This window comes from Centruroides sculpturatus, unplaced genomic scaffold (genome assembly GCF_000671375.1).
Source record: "Centruroides sculpturatus isolate CEXI.00-Female unplaced genomic scaffold, Cexi_2.0 scaffold150, whole genome shotgun sequence".
NCBI classification, from domain to species: domain Eukaryota; kingdom Metazoa; phylum Arthropoda; class Arachnida; order Scorpiones; family Buthidae; genus Centruroides; species Centruroides sculpturatus.
Window position 1 is genome coordinate 809,582 of NW_019384512.1, and position 19,846 is coordinate 829,427.

General features: G+C 30.1%; 1 protein-coding gene across 4 annotated transcripts in view; it reads left to right on the forward strand.

The window, feature by feature from the left end:
• LOC111622472 (E3 ubiquitin-protein ligase Praja-2-like) overlaps nt 1-19,846 on the forward strand; it is a 49,608-nt gene that overhangs the window by 16,686 nt on the left and 13,076 nt on the right. For 2 of the 4 annotated variants that reach the window (XM_023364858.1, XM_023364857.1), the window contains exons 2-4: nt 2,163-2,355; nt 9,564-10,759; nt 15,857-15,924. In XM_023364858.1, the coding sequence (XP_023220626.1) occupies nt 2,183-2,355; nt 9,564-10,759; nt 15,857-15,924 (1,437 nt within the window). In that variant the 5' untranslated portion in view covers nt 2,163-2,182. Of the gene's footprint in view, nt 1-760; nt 1,206-2,162; nt 2,356-9,563; nt 10,760-15,856; nt 15,925-19,846 lie in introns of those variants that run through there. The other 2 variants (XM_023364859.1, XM_023364860.1) reach the window with 2 other exon arrangements.

The window sequence follows — 19,846 nt, forward strand, 5'->3', positions numbered from 1 at the left end:
TACGATTTCATTACAATCGCGGAATCGAAAAAGGAAGTAAAACTGATTTTTGCATTAATGCGTTTATTGTTTTTTGAATATTTTGCCTGCGAAAATTACTTAGATATTATTTTTCTAAAAATATCGTGGAAATAAGGTAGGTTGATACAGAAACTATTTATCAAACATATACTATATATAAGCTTCAAAAAATAAATAAATAAATTAAGTAATTAATTAACAATAAATAAATAAATAAAAAATTTTATCAAACGATGAGATCAGCCGATTAATTGTATCGTGTACAATGTTATACCCCTAAGGAAAATACTGTAGGTCTACGGTAAAATAAATTTTGTTTTCTCACAGTTAAACTTCGTTGCTAATTGCCGTTGTGATAAACCATTTTCACTTTCTCTGATAATTTTAACACAATCTTCTAACGACAGCACTTTGCATTTCTTTCGTTTTTCTGACATTATTGAAATGAATTTCCTTTGTTGCTAGACTAATTTAACACCTGCACCTAATTTCAAGCGTGGGATGGGTTCGAACAAGAGTTTAGACTAATTCATTATATTAGGAGGGGGAAATGTTGTTGAGATGGGTTCGAACAATAGTTTAGACCAGATATATTTACGGAAGTGGTCGCTTATTACAGGTGTTGTATGATGTTTCGGACCAAAAATCGATGCCCGCGGTCGCGTAACACAGGTGGTCGTTTAATACGGGTAACTTATACGAAGACTCTATGTATAAACTATTCCGTGCCAGAAATTTTTGTCCGTTTTGACAGGTGCCCGTCGAATGCAGGTAGTTGCATAAGCAGTTTTCACTGTATATTACATGAAGAGATATTTAATTTATTTGAAGGTTATAGTTTATTTTGCTGTGTGATTTAATGAAGAAAGAAATATTGATATATATTCAAATAGCCATCAAAAATAGTATGACAAATGAGTAATTCAGGTTTAACTTGCCTGTATGGTGGGTTAAATTTCAGACCACTGCCATAAAACAAATGTTTTTTTTTTTTTTTTTTTTTTGTTAGTGTATATGAAAACTTAAACTTATGTTTATACTAACATTCTATAGTGCTAGGCCTAAACATTGAAACAAAAGTAAAAAAATAAACACTCCAGAAATCTCTTTAGAGCAAGCTCTTCTGAAAATATTAATGTGAATATAATTGAAAAGTGCTCTAAGGCAAATTGCCTGAAAGTGAGGTACTGTACATCTGTGCTTATATAAAACTTTTAAAAATATTACTCCAAATATTTAACAACATCTCTCTTATTTCTAGTATAACAAGTTTTAATATAAAAAAATTCACTTCAAATGTATGTTACATAAGATGTGGCCTGATGAACTATGAGTTAAAACAGTGGTTACCAAAGTGTATGCCAGAGTGCCACAAAATGTTATAAACTTTTTATAATTTTACTTTATTTTAAAAATATTGTGTCATTTTTAAGAATTAAAAATTAAAAGACAATTTTAGTACATTAACTTAAATTTTAAAACGTGCTAAAATTAAAAACTTTAGCACATTTTAGCACATTAAACATTAAAAAAATATATTTAAATTACAAAAAAATGTTTACAAATAAATACACACAAAAACACTTTTCTTACTATGTTGTACAAATAGTTCTTTTCATATGAGACTTTGTCAACAAAGTTTTGCTTTTTTGTAAATTACTGTATATAGGGTGCTTCCTATGGTATTTTCGGTGCTGCTTTTAAGTATAAGTTTAAATTTATAAATCTGAATATTCTACTAACTCTATCTTTTATCATCATTTCAGTCTTATCAGATTTAGTGGAAAATCTGTTAACTTGGCATTACTGCATATGTCACATGCTCTTTATATACTGTTGCTTATCAAAATTCACTACATTGATAACCCTAAGATTGTGTGTGGGGAAAGTGGATCATTACAAATAACATTTCTCTGGATGCAAATATATAAAGCTTCATATAGTGGTTATCTTGTGTTTACTACCTAGACTGTTTATTATATTATATAATTTATACAGTATTATGTATAAAAAAGACAATTTGAATATGTAATACTTATAAATAGATGAATGTTAAATTTTTCACTATAATATGATTTTTTAAAATTTTTCTAAATTTTAAAAACAATAGTCTAATAAATGTTTATTATATTTTCTTGAAGACAACACACTATGATAAACAATGCAGAATACGAGCAGCAGTGATTGTGTGATTTTGGATGGAACTCCAAATCATTCCTCTTCTATTTCAGTACCAGTGTTTAAAACAGCTGTTGCAAATAATGCAAGTATATCTTCATTAGAGGAAATGGAAATTGAGGATATATCTGCAGAAGTAATTCAAAAAACTCCAAGGTGACCTAATGTTTCTATTTAATAAAATTTAAATATTTCATTAAATAATTCATACATTGAATTAATCTGTAATTTGAGGTTTAAAAATAATAATTTTAGGAAGTTATAAATTTTATTTTAAAAAATTTAAACTTTATAATAGAAATTAAGCCAATGGTTTCACAATACTTCACCATTATTGCTTTACTGTTGAATTGACTATTTACTATTATATGTATTTAAAAATAACTACATTACTTATTAACATGCTTGCTGTGATTTTCTTAATAGATAATTTTTCAATAATGTAGTTTTTTTATAATTGTGTGCTTAAAAAATAAAATCTAATCAGAATTGATCTATTACTACATACATACATACATACATACATACATACATACATATCCTTATAATTTTTAATAAAAGATATACAGATATCCCTCATATAACACTGTAGTTACATTTCAAAAAAGTTACCATATTGTGCAAATCAATGCTATACAAAACAAAGAACTAATGCAAAACATAGAAGGATATTCCAAAAGTTAACAAAAGTAAACTATTCTTTTTTGTTAGTAAGAGAAATATGTTTATCAAAGCAATCAATAATTAACTAACAATCACAATCAAAAGTACTGTATTATGCATTAATATTAATTTTAGTTACGCGAGAGTTTTGTTTTTACAAAGTATCATCATCTGAGCTTTTTTGTTGATCTCATCAGAAATATCAACATCATCGTCATTTTTTTTATTTATTGTTATCATAATTTTTTATGGATGACAAAATAAAATTATGTTACTAATCGAAAATTTGATGCTTAAAAAAATCATGATTGCTAAAGATGGAATGAATGTTTCCCGAAAATATTTTGAAAGATAGTTTTTAAATTCCTTGAATGAGACTTGGTGTTGTCTTTTAATAATGTACAGTACATGGAGTCATTGTTTACTAATTATCATGACCTGTAGATGTTTTTTGAGAAGTATATAGGGAGTAACATTTCTTAACCATTGGTCATAACTTCTTGCCTTCATGGATTTTGGCAAATACTAAGTCTTGGAGGGGCCAGAGCTGAAACATTTTTATTGCTCAGGAAGGGCAGTGCTCTTCTAAGAAGTTTTGGCTGGCTTAGAAATAGAAAGTGAACTAAAGAAATTGATAATTTTTTAGTTGATTATGACAGTTGAAAAATTTTATTTATTACAACTCTGTTTCATACACTACCTGTGCTTTGTACAAACACCGCCACATTAATCAAAAACTGGCTTAGACACAAATCTGGTATTTGCTAGGGTTGATAAAAGAAAACTTTTTGTCCTGGCAAAAAAATCCACATGTCAGGAAAGGTTAAACAGTTAAATCAAGAAACTGGATGAAAGGAAGCAAATGACCACTATTCTTTGACACAAACCATGTTAAAGTGCTAACTAAAACTATATTTAGATTGGCTGTAAATGTTCCCAGTTGCAAGTTTCTCTTGGTGAATGACACAATGAATAAAATCTGTTTCTTATTAGTATGACAATGCGCAAGTGCTCATATGCTTCTGCACCATTTGACTGAAGGGTTGACACTATTTCATTGGTGCCACATCAGGATTCTGATACCACTCTGTCTTATGGATAGACACAGAAACCACTATGGTCACTAATTATTGTTCATGTACGAGCAGTCACATTTGTAGTCATCAGATTTGGGATGGAGGAGGTCCAAGAGACAGCACACCCGAAAGAAGGTCATTCAACTACAGATTTAATGCAAACAAATACCTGTTTTATTTACATAGGATTATGCATATTATATAGGAGGTAAACAAATATAAATACCAGACAAACGTCGAGCTGTTTGCACAGAAAGTCCACTTGAGAAGAACCTGGCTATTATAAGTGATGATAAAACCGACATAACTATCTGGTTAGTCATGAATACCAACAAACAAAATGGAAGTTTTGGTTATAAATAAATACTTTTTCTTACCATATACAGGTAGCCCCCGTATAACACGGCACTTCTATAGCATGGATTCACTCTAACACGGTTTGAGAATTGGGAACATCCCCCGTATAACACGGTGCTTTTATAGCATGGGTTCATTCTAACACGATTCGGGAATTGGGTAAAACCTTCATACAACATAAAATGTAATAAAGGGTGCGTTCTTTTATACCTCCGTGTAACTCTGTGCGAGCATTCTAATTGTTTTCATGGCTACTTTGAATGCTCTTTCAACAAATAATCCATTTAATGGTTAAATTTTACAATTGGGACCCTTCTTTTGCCTCTAATTTTAGAATTATAGATTCCTCCACACGATGCTCATTTTAGAATTATAGATTCCTCCACACGATACTATCGATAGTGTGGGTGCCGCCGTCTTTCTTTCACCGTTGTTCCTAAATGTCTACAAACAGCAGTGCACTCCCATTGCAGAGCGACTGCTATTAACAAATGCACCCAAAAACTGTTACCAATTGATGATGCTCATGCTGAGATCATCATATAGGATGAATAATTCTCTGGTAAAATATTTACTTAAATAATAAATGAGTATTTTACCTATGAAAAAAAAAGAATAATAAATCCGATTTAAATAAGGATTTAACAACATGTTTTTTAATTTTTGGAACCTAACCCCCTTTTTGCACGAGTTCTTTGTTTCATATAACACAGATTTGCATAACACGGCAATTATTTGGAAAGTAACTCCCGTGTTATACGGGGGTTACCTGTATCTAATAATAGATAGATGTCATCGTCTCTCCAGATGTCTTCTTTATTTCTCTGTTGATAGGCCGATACATGTTCCGTAGCCATCTTGTATTTTCTCACGCGCGTGAGATTGTGGGATCTCTCTTATGACTGATCTCTCTTCAAGAACTCTCTTGAGTTGATCACAATTGAACTCATTTCAGTCTAGATTGAAACCGTCGAGAGAGGTTGCACCATGGCATAGTCGCCAACCTTGGTCACAATCTAGATCAAAATGCTTAGTGCGAACGGGGTATTAGGTTCCTGATACAGTTGAAAGCAACACATTCAGATGTATCATCTCTGGACAAGGAAACAAGTCTGTGGGAAACGATATAATCCTATCCTTTTTTGGTTTTTTTTTTTAATTTTCTTTTGAAAAATTTTTGAATAAAATTTTTCATCAAGTCCGGCAAATTTAATTCTGGCTACAAATTGCATTCTTTTTCATCATAATTTTAATGCAGTTATTCCATTCTAGACCTTCTTACTTAAAAAGTTTATTTTCTCATTTACTTTCTGAAAAAATATATAATGGTTGACAGAATAGTAAGTCTTCATGTACTGTACAGTACATTGTCTCATTGCCATATCTGTCAAATGTTAACAGTCAGACCGAGCCTCAAATATTCATTAAGTTAATGCATATTTGGGGCTCAGTTCAGCTTAACAGTAAATTGGAACTTTCTTTATTTCATACAACAAATTGCTGGAACTAGTTGTTACAAATTTCGGAAATTCTTTTACTGACCTTGTCATTTGACAAAAGAATTTTATGCAAGTATTTGCATATTTTTTCAGGAATTGTTTTATTTGAAATGAAACAAGCAAAATAAGGTTTTCATAAATTAGTATATGGCTTTTTAGCTTTTATTGTTAACTATGAGGCTTCATAAGTAAGGTCTGGAATTTTATGCAGTTAAAACTGCCATTTTATGCACATATACAATAGACCTCCCCTATAATATGGTAGATATGTTCTATTTTATATGAATTCGTTTATACGAATATGATTGCAATTTTTTCACCATTATATACAAATCTGTATTATATGAACCCATTTTATAGGGGGGTCTACTGTATATGACACAAAAATAATCAAATTATGCACTTAACTATTCTCTAAAAGCTTGTTTATTATAATATGTAAATAATAATGAGTTCTAAAAGCATTTATTTATGTAATAAATGATATGTATGTTATTTATATTATTTATTGTAGGGAAATCTAATGATTACAATATACAATGAAATATTTTGACAAATTTTCTTCATTGAAAGGTTTAGTCTATGTCACTGTCTTTACATCTTGTGAAAATTTGAACATACACAAGAGATGCTATTTCCCTTGGACTTAATTAAAAATTTCACTAGATATTGCTTCACACAAAATCATATTATTTATGCTACAAATAGCTTTTCATCTGTAATTCCTGTCTAACACATACTTTAATTTCTTCATTAAAATGGTTCTTACATGTCCATGTAGACTTGATTTTATTGATTGCCAAATTGACTACATTGATTGATTGAGATAAAATTTGATAATCATGTCTTTAATGAAACAAATTGATTTTAATACAGGCAACAAGTTATTGCTTAATGCTGTTACTTTCAGGGCACTTCAGAACTTTAGAATACAGTAGAGCGTCATTTATCCAAATCAATTGTGGACTGGTGTTGTTCGGAAAATCAATATTTCGGATAACCGATTATGTATGTATGAAAAAATATATTAACCTATCCCATGTTGAAAGTTTTCTTCGTTGCGTGTTGCTTTGCGTTGAATTTTCGTCGATGTTAAGCCTAACGAAGACTATTGTATCGTTAAAAATTATTTTTTTATTTTGTACAAACAAAATAAATATATTGAAAAATATAAAAACAATAAAAAATTATACTTTAGAAGTTAATTTAGTATCAAAAACGTAAAATATTTGAGTAGCCCAAGACATAGCCAAAGATTGCAGCGCCACAACACTGGCAAAAATTTTAATTTGCCGACTGGAATTCTTTCGGATAATTGACTTTAGGATAAACGACACTCTACTGTAAAACATTTTGACAACTTGATGTGCATTGTGAATATTGTCAGCATAGTAGATGACAGAAGATAGCCATGTATCCCAGATTGCATTGGTACACACACTGGTGGAATAGACACATTTGGAAGCATCCTAAAATTCCTGTGGTCTTTTGGAGCATTAAATTAATTAAGAAGACTTTTTTGCAGTTGTCAATCATTTTATTGGCACCAAGAAATGTCATGCAAACAATATCACAAATTCTGCTAAGTTAAAGGTATGTTCTAAGAAGGTTAAATGGATCATTTTGGTTTAAAACATTTTCAGCACATCAACGGCTTTGAGCATATATCCAGCAACATTGGACATGAAAAGAAGCATTCTATTGTAATGTATTCCATTTGACCACAAAATCTGTAGTGCATAATTTATGCATTTCACAATGGTTGAATGAATGATTGCTTCTAGGAAAAAATAAGTATTTTTTGTTGCTGCTTCTGCACTTTTAAGAGCACTGTCAAGCTGACCAACTGTTATATTAACAACAATCTTACTAAGTGTCATCTGTGGTTTTGTCAATGGATAACTATAAATTTTTTCCTTCTAAGCCAGTTCTGATTGTATTGTTGGTTTTATTGTACAATTTACTGATGTAATTCTTTTGAAGAGTCAATTCATTTGGTATTCCTCAAGGAAATTCTTAAATTCATCATGGTGCATGTGTAAAATGGAATGTTGGCAGCAATCGATGCTTTGTGTAAGTTGCAAGAAAACTGCAACTTACCCTGACAATTTATAATGCACTGAAGGTCATTGAACAATGTTCTGTTATAGTTCAACAGTTAACAGTGTATTTAACAGTTAAGTCTGATTCAATACTCAATTACACTGATATAAATATATTTTTAATTAAATCAAGTACAGTACAATATCTGTAATATCTAATCATAAATAAATTTGATAATGAAAGTATTTGTTGGACTTATTTTATATACTTAATTCTTATTTATTACTCCAGGAAATACATCAATTGCAATTTTTCTTCATATGAAACCTTGTAATTTTTTATACCTTTTAATCCAAATATCATATAAATTCAGATAATTTTTTTACAGCATTTATTATACAATTTATCATGTGACTTGAATATTCTCCATTTTACATTTGTATAATAAGAGACAATCAATCATTTACATCAAATACAGAACACATGATGCCATTTCACAATTATATTGTCCTTGATCAACAAAAGAATGTCAAGTTTAATCATGAACTGAACTTTCCATTAGATTGTAAGGTTCAGTGCAAGTTAGTATTACTTAATGGAAGGTGACTTGCACTATGAACACTAACAGAATGGAGTGTTGTCAACAGAACATTGAGGTCTCTAGACCCCATTTGATCCCACTGGCCTTTAAATCCCCATTAAGCTAATAAACTCTATTATTCAGCTATCTCCTCTCATACTACAAAAAGGGTTAAATGATACTGGCTCAAAAGTGCTTACTAATTAAAGTTCAAAATCTTAGAATCAAAGCTTAAACTTACTCATAAAGGATGTTGACTCTCTAATTTTAAATACCAAATCTGATATCATCTTATGTATGATCAACTGGTATAAAATTGTGATTACTGAATATAACAATATCACTGGATATACAATTAAAAATTAAAAGACAATTTTAGTACATTAACTTAAATTTTAAAACGTGCTAAAATTAAAAACTTTAGCACATTTTAGCACATTAAACATTAAAAAAATATATTTAAATTACAAAAAAATGTTTACAAATAAATACACACAAAAACACTTTTCTTACTATGTTGTACAAATAGTTCTTTTCATATGAGACTTTGTCAACAAAGTTTTGCTTTTTTGTAAATTACTGTATATAGGGTGCTTCCTATGGTATTTTCGGTGCTGCTTTTAAGTATAAGTTTAAATTTATAAATCTGAATATTCTACTAACTCTATCTTTTATCATCATTTCAGTCTTATCAGATTTAGTGGAAAATCTGTTAACTTGGCATTACTGCATATGTCACATGCTCTTTATATACTGTTGCTTATCAAAATTCACTACATTGATAACCCTAAGATTGTGTGTGGGGAAAGTGGATCATTACAAATAACATTTCTCTGGATGCAAATATATAAAGCTTCATATAGTGGTTATCTTGTGTTTACTACCTAGACTGTTTATTATATTATATAATTTATACAGTATTATGTATCTATTTTAATCACATAAACAAGCATTAAGTGTCTGGATATTTAATCAGATGTTATGTGAACAAGAATTGTTGATGGGCTGCAGGTTGGTCAAGCCTGTTTTGAGTATATTGTGTGTACATTTTGTATTTAATAAATATTTGTTTTTTGTTTATATAGAATAATTATAGTATCTTATTATAAACTTGAATTTATAATGATTACTATTAATTTTTTTCAGTCCCCTCTTATTGCATAACAATAAATGTCAACAGATAGCTGTAAATAAGGGATTGAAACGGACTTGTCTAGAAAAAGCTTTTTCAACAATGACTACATCATCCAATCATTGTATTAGTGAAGAGTGCCATTCTGATATTCAGAATCGGGAAAATGTTTGTCCAGAATATAATAGTATTAAGTCAAATTTTCTATCTTCTTGTCCTATAACAGAAATAATTATGAATGATTTCAAGCAAGAACAAATAAACGGAAAGATTTTAATCCCTCCTAATGAAAATCATTCAATTGATTCCTCATCAAAGCAGTTTAACAATAAAATCACAAGAGACCTTGACTCTTATGACATTCCTTCACACAAAACTGTTTATCCTCAAAAAAGAAATACATTAGATATGTATGGTGATAGTGATCTTAGTACTGAAGATGATTTATATGAAGCTGAAAAAAGAGAGAAACATCTGAGTAGAGCTAAATTGAATCTAAAATTGAAAGATAAAAAAGGAAGGAGAAAATGTAAAAGTGCTAATGAGAAGAAAAGATATTTAAGTTATTTTGACTCTGATTCTAGCCCGAATAGACTAAATGATAAACCTGTGAAAGAAAGAAATTCCAATCATCTTTCTCATAATGATTCTTTTGATTTGATTGAATTGCCTTCTCATTCAAAACAAATCCAAGACATTTCTGAACCATCAACTAGTAGCAGAACTTTAAAAAATAAATTAAAATCTTCAAAATTTAATAAAAGTAAAAGCACTCATGGCATTTCTAAAACATTTACTAAACAATTAAAAGATAGTGATACTGATGGAATAGCATCTTCGTGTAAAAGTAATAAATATGAACGTAAACACAACTCATCCAAAAATAAAAGTATCAATGATAATTATAAAAATTTATTAACATCTACCTCAAATAGAAGTGAAACTACAAAATTCCGAAGAATTCAGCCACGAAGAGGAAACATTGTGAAATATCCAGTTGAAGATAGTGATAGTGAGATTGAGTTTGTTGATGCAAAATGTGATGTGTCTGATGTTTCAGATGCTAAAAGAATATCTAAAGTAAATTCAAGGAAGAAAGCACAGAATGAATGGAGTGTATCAGAATGTTATTTAGACGATAGCTGTAGTGATATGAGCATCATAAGTGAAATGCATTATTCTCCATCTAATCAGAATTGGAGAAATAATGGTAAGTAATTTAATAATATTTTACAATTTTATCTAATACTAGCAGACCCTGCCACGCGTTGTTGTGGCTCAAAATGTATTATATTATAAATGTATAACACTTACTCTGTGGGGGGGATTTTTAGAAAAATCCCTTCTTAGTGTACAGTTTCTTGACGTATCCTATTAAAATAGTCAAAAACGCAAAAAAACCGCATCTAAAATAGTATAAATAGAAGCAGATTTCTTCACAGTAAGCCTTAATCCATCTCCCCCCAGTGGAGGGAATTTTGACATGTATATTATATAAAAACACGTGTGTATTCGAATGCAACATTGTGTCAAAATTTCAAAGGAATCAGTAGGAACAAACGAACATTACTTTAATTTATATAGATAGATAGATGATCTACTTTAGTTCATCCTCACAGAAAAGCAAACTTAGGTCGTCATACTCACGAAGTTAGTACCATCTGTTGGACATAAAAGCCTTAATCCTGGATGATATCTTTTAATTTATATGAATGTTTAACGGAATAATATACAGGCTATGTCCACCATGAAGTTTCATTCTAAATATTGGTGAAAGAATTTTTGAAATTGGATGAGTAGTTTCAGAGATTACCTCCTACATCCAAACTTACAAACTTTACCTCTTTATAATGTTAGTATAGATTAGTAGTGTGGTATTTTGACTTACGTGTTTTTCGAGATATGAGCAGTCTCTTGGCTGATTTTTTTGCTTTGCTTTGAGTTCAGAGCTAAAATTCAGGTTACAAGCCAGCTTCAGTTAGTTACCACTGCTAGTTGGCTCAGCGAACCATAGATTAAGAAAAAGAAGATGGAAAACTGCTGTAATTTTTTCATTTTTGTTACTCTTCCAATGACTGACAGGCTAGCTTATAGAAAAACACATGATTGAGTGATGTAGGCATTAGTTCATTTCTTTGTTATGTGCAGTGGCGCCACCTCTCTTTTCTTGAATTTTCCCTCTTTTCTTTATCTATGCAGCATATGCTGCAACATCCACAAAACCAGTTTATTGCAGTTCATTCTATTGTATTTTTATACACTATTTGTTATTTATAAGTACATTTTTATTATTTAGAAACATGTAACAAAAAAATTGCAGTGTTTTTTTGGGTCTGGAGCAAATTAATGGCATTTCAATTCATTTCAATGGAGGAAATTGATTTGGCACACGAGTAATTTGAGTTATGAGTTTCGTTACAGAATGAATTAAACTCGTAAATCAAGGTATCACTGTATTTTAATTGTTGCTATACTATTTCCGTAAATATCATAAATAATAATAATTTATGATAAGAATTTGGATATCAAATTATTCTCTATCGTAACTAATTGATAATGATAGACACCATTTTTATAATGAAACAATAAAAAAATGTTACATATATATATATATATATTTCGTAGAAACTATAAGGACCTTGAATAAGTTCTCGCTGTTTTCCAACAGATGGCGTTACCAGAACCACGTGTGTTTATTTTTAGATGGTGACGCATCTGTAAGGAAGTACAATAAGTGACCTTGAAATTCAGTATAGTCATTTCACCGAAGTGTAAACAACTTATTTTTTAATTGTGTTAAACATGTCTAGTTTTGTGCCAAAAAAAGAGTATTTGCGGGGAATTTTATTGCACTATTTTATTCAAAAAAAATCTGCAGCAGAAGCACACAGAATTCTTGTTGAGACTTACGGCGACCATGCTCTGTCGGAAACAACATGCAGAGATTGGTTTAGACGCTTCAAAAATAATGATTTTGATGTTGAAGATAAAGAACGATCTGGTGCACCAAAAAAGTTTGAAGACAAGGAATTAGAGGCATTACTTCATGAAGACTCATGTCAGACGCTAGCTGAACTTGCAGAATCATTAGGAGTTGATCACACAACAGTTTCGAAACGTTTAAAAGGATTAGGAATGATTCAAAAGCAAGGACATTGGGTGCCGTACGAGTTGAAGCCGAGAGATGTCGAACGGCGTCTTTTCACATGTGAACAGCTGCTTCAACGGCAGAAAAGGAAAGGTTTTCTGCATCGTATCGTGACGGGTGACGAAAAATGGATACACTACGATAACCCTAAGCGTAGAAAATCGTGGGGTAAGCCCGGTCATGCATCAACATCGTCAGCAAGGCCGAATATCCATGGTTCGAAGCTTCTGCTCTGCATTTGGTGGGATCAGCTAGGTGTAGTTTATTACGAGCTGCTCAAACCAAACGAAACTATCACGGGAGATCGCTATCGACTACAATTGATGCGTTTGAGCCAAGCATTGAAGGAAAAACGGCCGCTATATGAGCAGAGACACGACAAAGTGATTTTGCAACATGACAATGCTCGGCCACATGTTGCACAACCGGTGAAAACGTACTTGGAAACGCTTAAATGGGAAGTCCTACCCCACCCGCCATATTCACCAGACATCGCCCCTTCCGATTATCACTTGTTCCGATCGATGTCACATGGCCTGGCTGAGCAGCACTTTCGTTCTTATGAAGATGCCAAAAAATGGGTTGATTCTTGGATAGCTTCAAAAAACGTGTCGTTTTTCCGACATGGAATTCAAATGCTGCCAGAACGATGGGAGAAAGTAGTGTCTAGTGATGGACAATACTTTCAGTGACGTGTTTATTACGACTTTTTTTTAAATAAAGTGAGAATTTATTCAAGAGTCTTATTCAAGCGAGAACTTATTCAAGGTCCTTATATATACAGTGAAACCCCAGTTAACAAATGTCCTGGTTAACGACCAAATCGGTTAACGAACTTTTATTTTGCAAAAATTTTGTCTCAGATAACGAACTTGTCGGCTTTTTGTGTCAAATTTGTAAGCTTGTTTTGACGAAACTTTCTGAACCACTTACGGCACGTGGAATCATCCATGGCTCCCTCACCATACACAGAACATATCTTTTTTTGTGTCTGCGAAGCATTCTTGCCTTTTCGGAAATAAAAAAGAATAATATGTCGAAAATGCTCCTTATTTTCTGCCATTTGTAATGCTTAACAAAATTTTAAAAACACAACTAAGTAACACAACTTTATTTTCAAATACTAGCTGAGATCCCTTTTGTCAAACAACATTGAAATTTTACACATATGAAGGAAATAACACTTCAGTGTTGCATTTTTAGTCAGCTGGTGCTAAAAATGGGAGAAACTTTTGCATCAACCCAATAGTATTCAGCCGTTCTGGAACCTCACAAATTTCAGTTGCTCTTAGGCGTGCACGAGGTAAGCATTGCTTTTTCGAGTGTGCTAAACTTTGTTTTTTAGTTTTGTTATTTATATTGTATATTTAATCAATATGGCACCGAAGAAAGAGAAAAGTGACAGTGGAAATAGAAAACGTTTTAGTGTAGCATTAAAGAAAGAAATTATTGCAAAATACAAGAATGGCATTTGTGTTTCTGACATCGCTAAAGAATATAATGTGGCAAAATTGACTATCTCTACAATTATTAAAAACAAAAAAGCATTTAAAGCTGCCGAAGTGGCTAAAGGAGTGAATGCGATATCGAAACAAAGATCTAAGGTTTTAGATGAAGTTGAAAAACTGTTGCTAATATGGATCAATGAAAAGCAACTTGCTGGAGACGGTGTTAGTGAAGCTATAATTTGTGAAAAGGCTAAAAATTTATACAATGACTAGTTGACCCAGACATCCAGTACAAGTGCAGACAGGCAAGACTTTAAAGGTAAAATAGGTTTCGTTGATGAACTGGCATTCACAGTGTCATAAGACGGGGAGGCTTCAAGTTCAGATGAAAAAACAGCAAAAGCATTTGTAGATGAATTCGCAGTTTGTAAAAAGTGAAGGATACATCTGGAATCAAGTGTTTAATTGCGATGAGACCGGTCTTTTATGGAAAAGAATGCCTACACCCAAGAAGAGGAAGAGGCTAGGGAAGAAATCACCAGTGCTGAGATCAAGGAAATTTGCAGAAAATGAATGATGTGCAGGAATTTATCGAGAAGCACCATCCTAACAAAGTTGTGGCTAATAGGGTCATTAATTTAATGAACGACACTGTGCAAGCGCATTTTTAAAAAAATTTGATTAAGAGAGTAAGACAATCAACTTTAGACCACTTACTTGTTCCTTATCAAGAGAGACCTCGACTCGAAGAAACTCCCGATGCAGTGCTACCCGATATTTTTATGGAGGGGGATTCCTCTTTCAAGCATTAAGCTCTGTAGAAACAAAGGTATGTACAATGCTACTTTATTAAATAAAGTTTACATATTTGTTGCTGTAATGATAGATACTACGTTTTCTTATATTTTCATCAAAGAAAACCCATTTTACAAATAAAATTACAAAAATACTGACAGCTAGAACGGATTAATTGTATTTGCATTAATTTCTATGGGAAAAACTGCTTCGGTTAACGAACGGACTCGTGGAACAGATTACGTTTGTTAACCGGGGTTCCACTGTATATCTTATATAATATTATCAATAAATTCCCATCCATGAATATCAAAATTATTATTGTTTTCTTTGAGAACACTTCATAGAAAGAAGAAAAATCAAATTTTATCAATAAGAGGCAGTTATTTATTTTATTTGCATAAAACCAATTTTATTGTATGTAATAAAAATTGCACATAGTATATTTGCACATTATGTATACAGTTTACAGGGGTCACTCAGGAAAATTTTAAAAAATTGTCAACCATTTTGCCAGTTTTAAATTATTTATTACCACCAGTTTTACTTACTTATTATTTATTATTATGCAGATGCAGGCTTATCAGTTTGGAGTTTGGAAAGCAAAAGCTAAGCTGCCACTAAGAAATAGGCATCATTTTTTAATGAATAATTTCAAATAATGAATGCATTTGATCACAATGCTTAAACAATATTTCACGAGATCTGTCATATCAAAATGTTTTTCTTTAACTGAAGCATGCTTATAGTTGAATTTCACTTTGAAAGTTGAAATAAGTGGACTAAGGTTTTTATTGTCAATATTATATTTTAGCATTATGCAGTGCAACCAGAGTATATAATAAATGGTATACCAAAGTTTTATACTGTGCTAATATTCTATGTGCAGTTATTAAGTTAAGTTTAATAATTATAGATTCTCCTGATCCTGTGGAACAAGTAAGGCAAATGGAAGAAGATGAAAAATTGGCTTTCAGATTGCAGGTAATTAATATACAGAGTTTTGTTTATATCTCAAAAATTACATATAAATGATTTTCACTTAACCAAGATTCAAAAATAACACTTTTTAATAAACTGATTTGTAATTGAGATAATGTTTGGTAATATTTAATAGATGAGATATGTTCCTGAAAACCTTGGATAATTGAAAATTTTCAACATTCACTGTTTTAAATTATAAGAGTGAACGTTAAAATAAGAATAGTCAGCAAAATATCTCATAAGATTTTTGATGCATATAAATAACAGTATTGTACTCGTGATACTGATATTGATGGTAGATATTTGTTTATCAAATAAAATGGCACTTCATATGATAAAAGCTTAAATCTACTCAGCTTGCCAGTTTGAAATACTTGCCTAATTTGAACTAATATGAACTTTTTAGGATTTGCATTGTTTCAAATTTTACATATGGCTTGACTGTTCAGCTTCAAATATGATTGCACTGTATTTAAAATTTTTATTCTTTGGTTGTTTTCCCCTTCTGATTTTTGATGCCAAGGACTTGTGATTATGATACTTATTTTATTCATATATAGTCAGTTTTTAATAACTTTATATGTTCCAGATAGTCAAGGAAATGCAAAAATTTGCTTTGGAGTTTGAACAATGCTTCAAAGTTCAAACTGTGCATGCAATGAAAAAATGTGCCCAAAGCATAAAAGCAATTTGTTGTGCACCTCATCTCTCACTCTCTCTTGCATTACTCTTGTATGTTTTCAGTGTTTTTTTGGTATGCTTGTTTATTAGTATATTTTTAACAATTTCTTTCTGCAATTTTTCTTGATTTGACAGCTTTTAGGAATTCTGTACATTTTGCATTCTTCAGTTAAAATTTCCTGACTGAAATTTTTGAAATCATATTTGATGTGATTAGACATTTGGAGTTTAGGAGCATTACCCCATATACATTATGAATTTTTTTACTGTTTTATGGTTATATCCTTTCTTTCTGAAACTCATAATGTATTTTATTCCTGATATGCTTTTTATCTAAAAACATTTCAACTTGATTTTATTCAAACAAAATGTGAAGTAAAAAGTTTAAAATTAGCTCCTAAACAAATAATACAATCTTACATTAGCAATAATGTAAGATTGTATTCTGTTATAATTAAATCACACATTTATGTTATGTAAAGACAGCTGTTAAAAATATGCAAAACCTTTATGTTTAACCTAATAAAGTAAGGAAGTATAAGAGGAAAATTGTAATATGAATGAGTGAGATGAAAAGTGAAGATTATCATAACATGCTTTTATGTTGCCGAGATAATTTTATTGAAAAGTAACATTTTCAGCCTATTCCATAGGCCATCCTCAGGATAATTTTATTGAAACATTAGTTTCCAATAAAATTATCTTGGCAACATAAAAGATGTGTTATGGTGATCTAATTATTTGCTGAGCATGTTCTGTTAAATGAAAAATGAAGTTAGTGCAAAGCATGAAAGCAGTATGCATGTGACAGATCTGGTGGCTGTGTTTAATATGCTTCCTCTTTTAGTTTGTTGTATTAGATTCTGATCTTAGTTTTATTATTATTATTATTATTTTTTTTTTCTCATTGTTTTTCTTTTGACTGTTTTCAAGATAAAATGATGTTATATAAGCAATAATAGATAGTCATAAATAACTTGCAACCAATAGAAAGGCAGTGAAAAAATTAGTGAAAATACCAAAAAAAATGATATGCAAAGAAAAACATCTGAGATGTGAGAAAGTATTGTGCAAAGTAAAAATTATGGCACTTGAAATGAAAGTGAAACTTTTTCTTTGTAGTTAAGCTTGAAATTTATGGATATTATTCACAATATTTAGTATTTATATTATTAAAATTCTGTAATTCATATATAGAATGCATTAACTTGACCAAGCTTTTATTTGATTTGTATTGATCCTTGATAAGAATTTTTCTCTTAAAAAATTTGTTAACAGCAATCCTTTTTAAATAGCAGAATTTTTAATCTAGGATCATTTATGTTCCAAATTCAAACACTAATAATGGAAACAAATTTTTTTTTGAAGTGCAATAATCTAACTTTGTTATATGTACTTTATAGTTACATATATGTTTATCAGTTATATTGTAGAAAGAAAATAATGGGACAGAAGTCATTAATAGAACAATTTTAAAATATAGAAATGAGTATTTCTTGCTTTTCACAAAATAATTGATTATAGTTGTTACATTTATTTTTTTCCCTCCTATCATATTATAGTTTCTAAAAAAAATTATATCATGCTTAATTGATTGATGAAATTGGCAAATGATGTTTCTTCCTTTTTAATATGCTTATTGAATTTAACATGATAAAGTTGTTGATATATTATTATTTTAATTTTTAAAGATCTGTTAATACTTTACCTAGGTATTTCAAAAAATTATTTTTGATTTTTTTTTCAATTAATACTATTATTTGTGTAATAAGTTTACAATATATAAAACAGGGTTGGAAACATATAGCTTACACAAAGTGGCACATTGGAAGAATTTGTTTAGCATGTGTTTGCCACTCAACTTCATTTTTTTTTACTATACAGTATTCAGAATAATAATTATTTTAACTCTCCAATATGAAGTACTTCAAAATCAGTTCAACAAAGTTATTCTGGTCAAGTAGATGTTATATAAATGACATTAAAATTACATAATTTCAGTTTTCGTCTGGTTTTATGTTTGGTTTATCTCTCTAAATCTATTCTAGCATAATTAAACTATAATCATTTAATTTTTTTTTCACTTTTTTCTATGCTGAAAACTTTGGATGTATATATTTTTAAAGTTAAATGTGCCTACTTTGACATTCAGATTCTAAAAAGTTTACTGTGATATAGAGCGAATGTCAAAGTCCATATAATAATATACAAGTATACTCATGATATTATAAGAGATCTTTTGTAAATATTTATAAAGTTGAATATATATTCAACTTATAAACTTATATATATATGTACACAATAGAAATGATTTTTAATTTTTACAATAATTCCACTATAACTTTGTACATACTTCAGAAGCTTAACTAATAAATCAAATAAATAAAACTGAGTTTACACAGATTGTAATACTCCGTCATATGATTTTTTTTTATTCCATTTGAACTCATTTTTTTTTAATCTTTGTAATTAACAAAATATCATAATTAAATTACACATCTCTAGTGACAAAAAACTTTTTGTCACTGGAACTTTCTCCATATCAAAAGTAACAGTAATCAGTCATTTTTGGTCAAGGTATCAGGGTTAGACCCTATTTTCATCTAAGCTAAGCTTAAAACATTCTGAGATGTTTGTTGGAGGACTGATGGATATATAAACAACATTATATTCACAAGTAGAAATGAATGGGCCTGTCCACATCTTTGTCTTATGTCCTTCTGTCATAAAAACAATAATAAGGCATCACATTTTATCATGTCAAGAAGAAATACGAGAAAAAGTAAAATGATTTTAGAGAGAGACTTTTTTGATGTGAAAAAATTACACAGTGATCTATAATCCATTGTAAAGATTTTTAACACACAATCTGTGGATTATAGACAGACAATTATATTTAATGCAGATTCTTTATTATTTATTGATGAATAATAAGTAGAAAGATAACAGAATAGTTTTATACGTATATCTCTCAAATTATGACTGGGTTCCATTCCACTGCTTTGGTTATGTATATTAAAGATATAAAATACATAACTGTGAGGCTCACCTACTTTTCAATATATTGTACACAACTGTGAGTGATATAATTTAGAAAAGTAGATTTCTGTATTTAATCAAAGGATAATTAATGTTGCAAATACATAGACCACAAATAAATTATTCAAAAAAATGACAGACAATTGCTCTCAAACACTGTTCACAGTGCCAAACTAATGCAAAATAATTATATTACAGACTG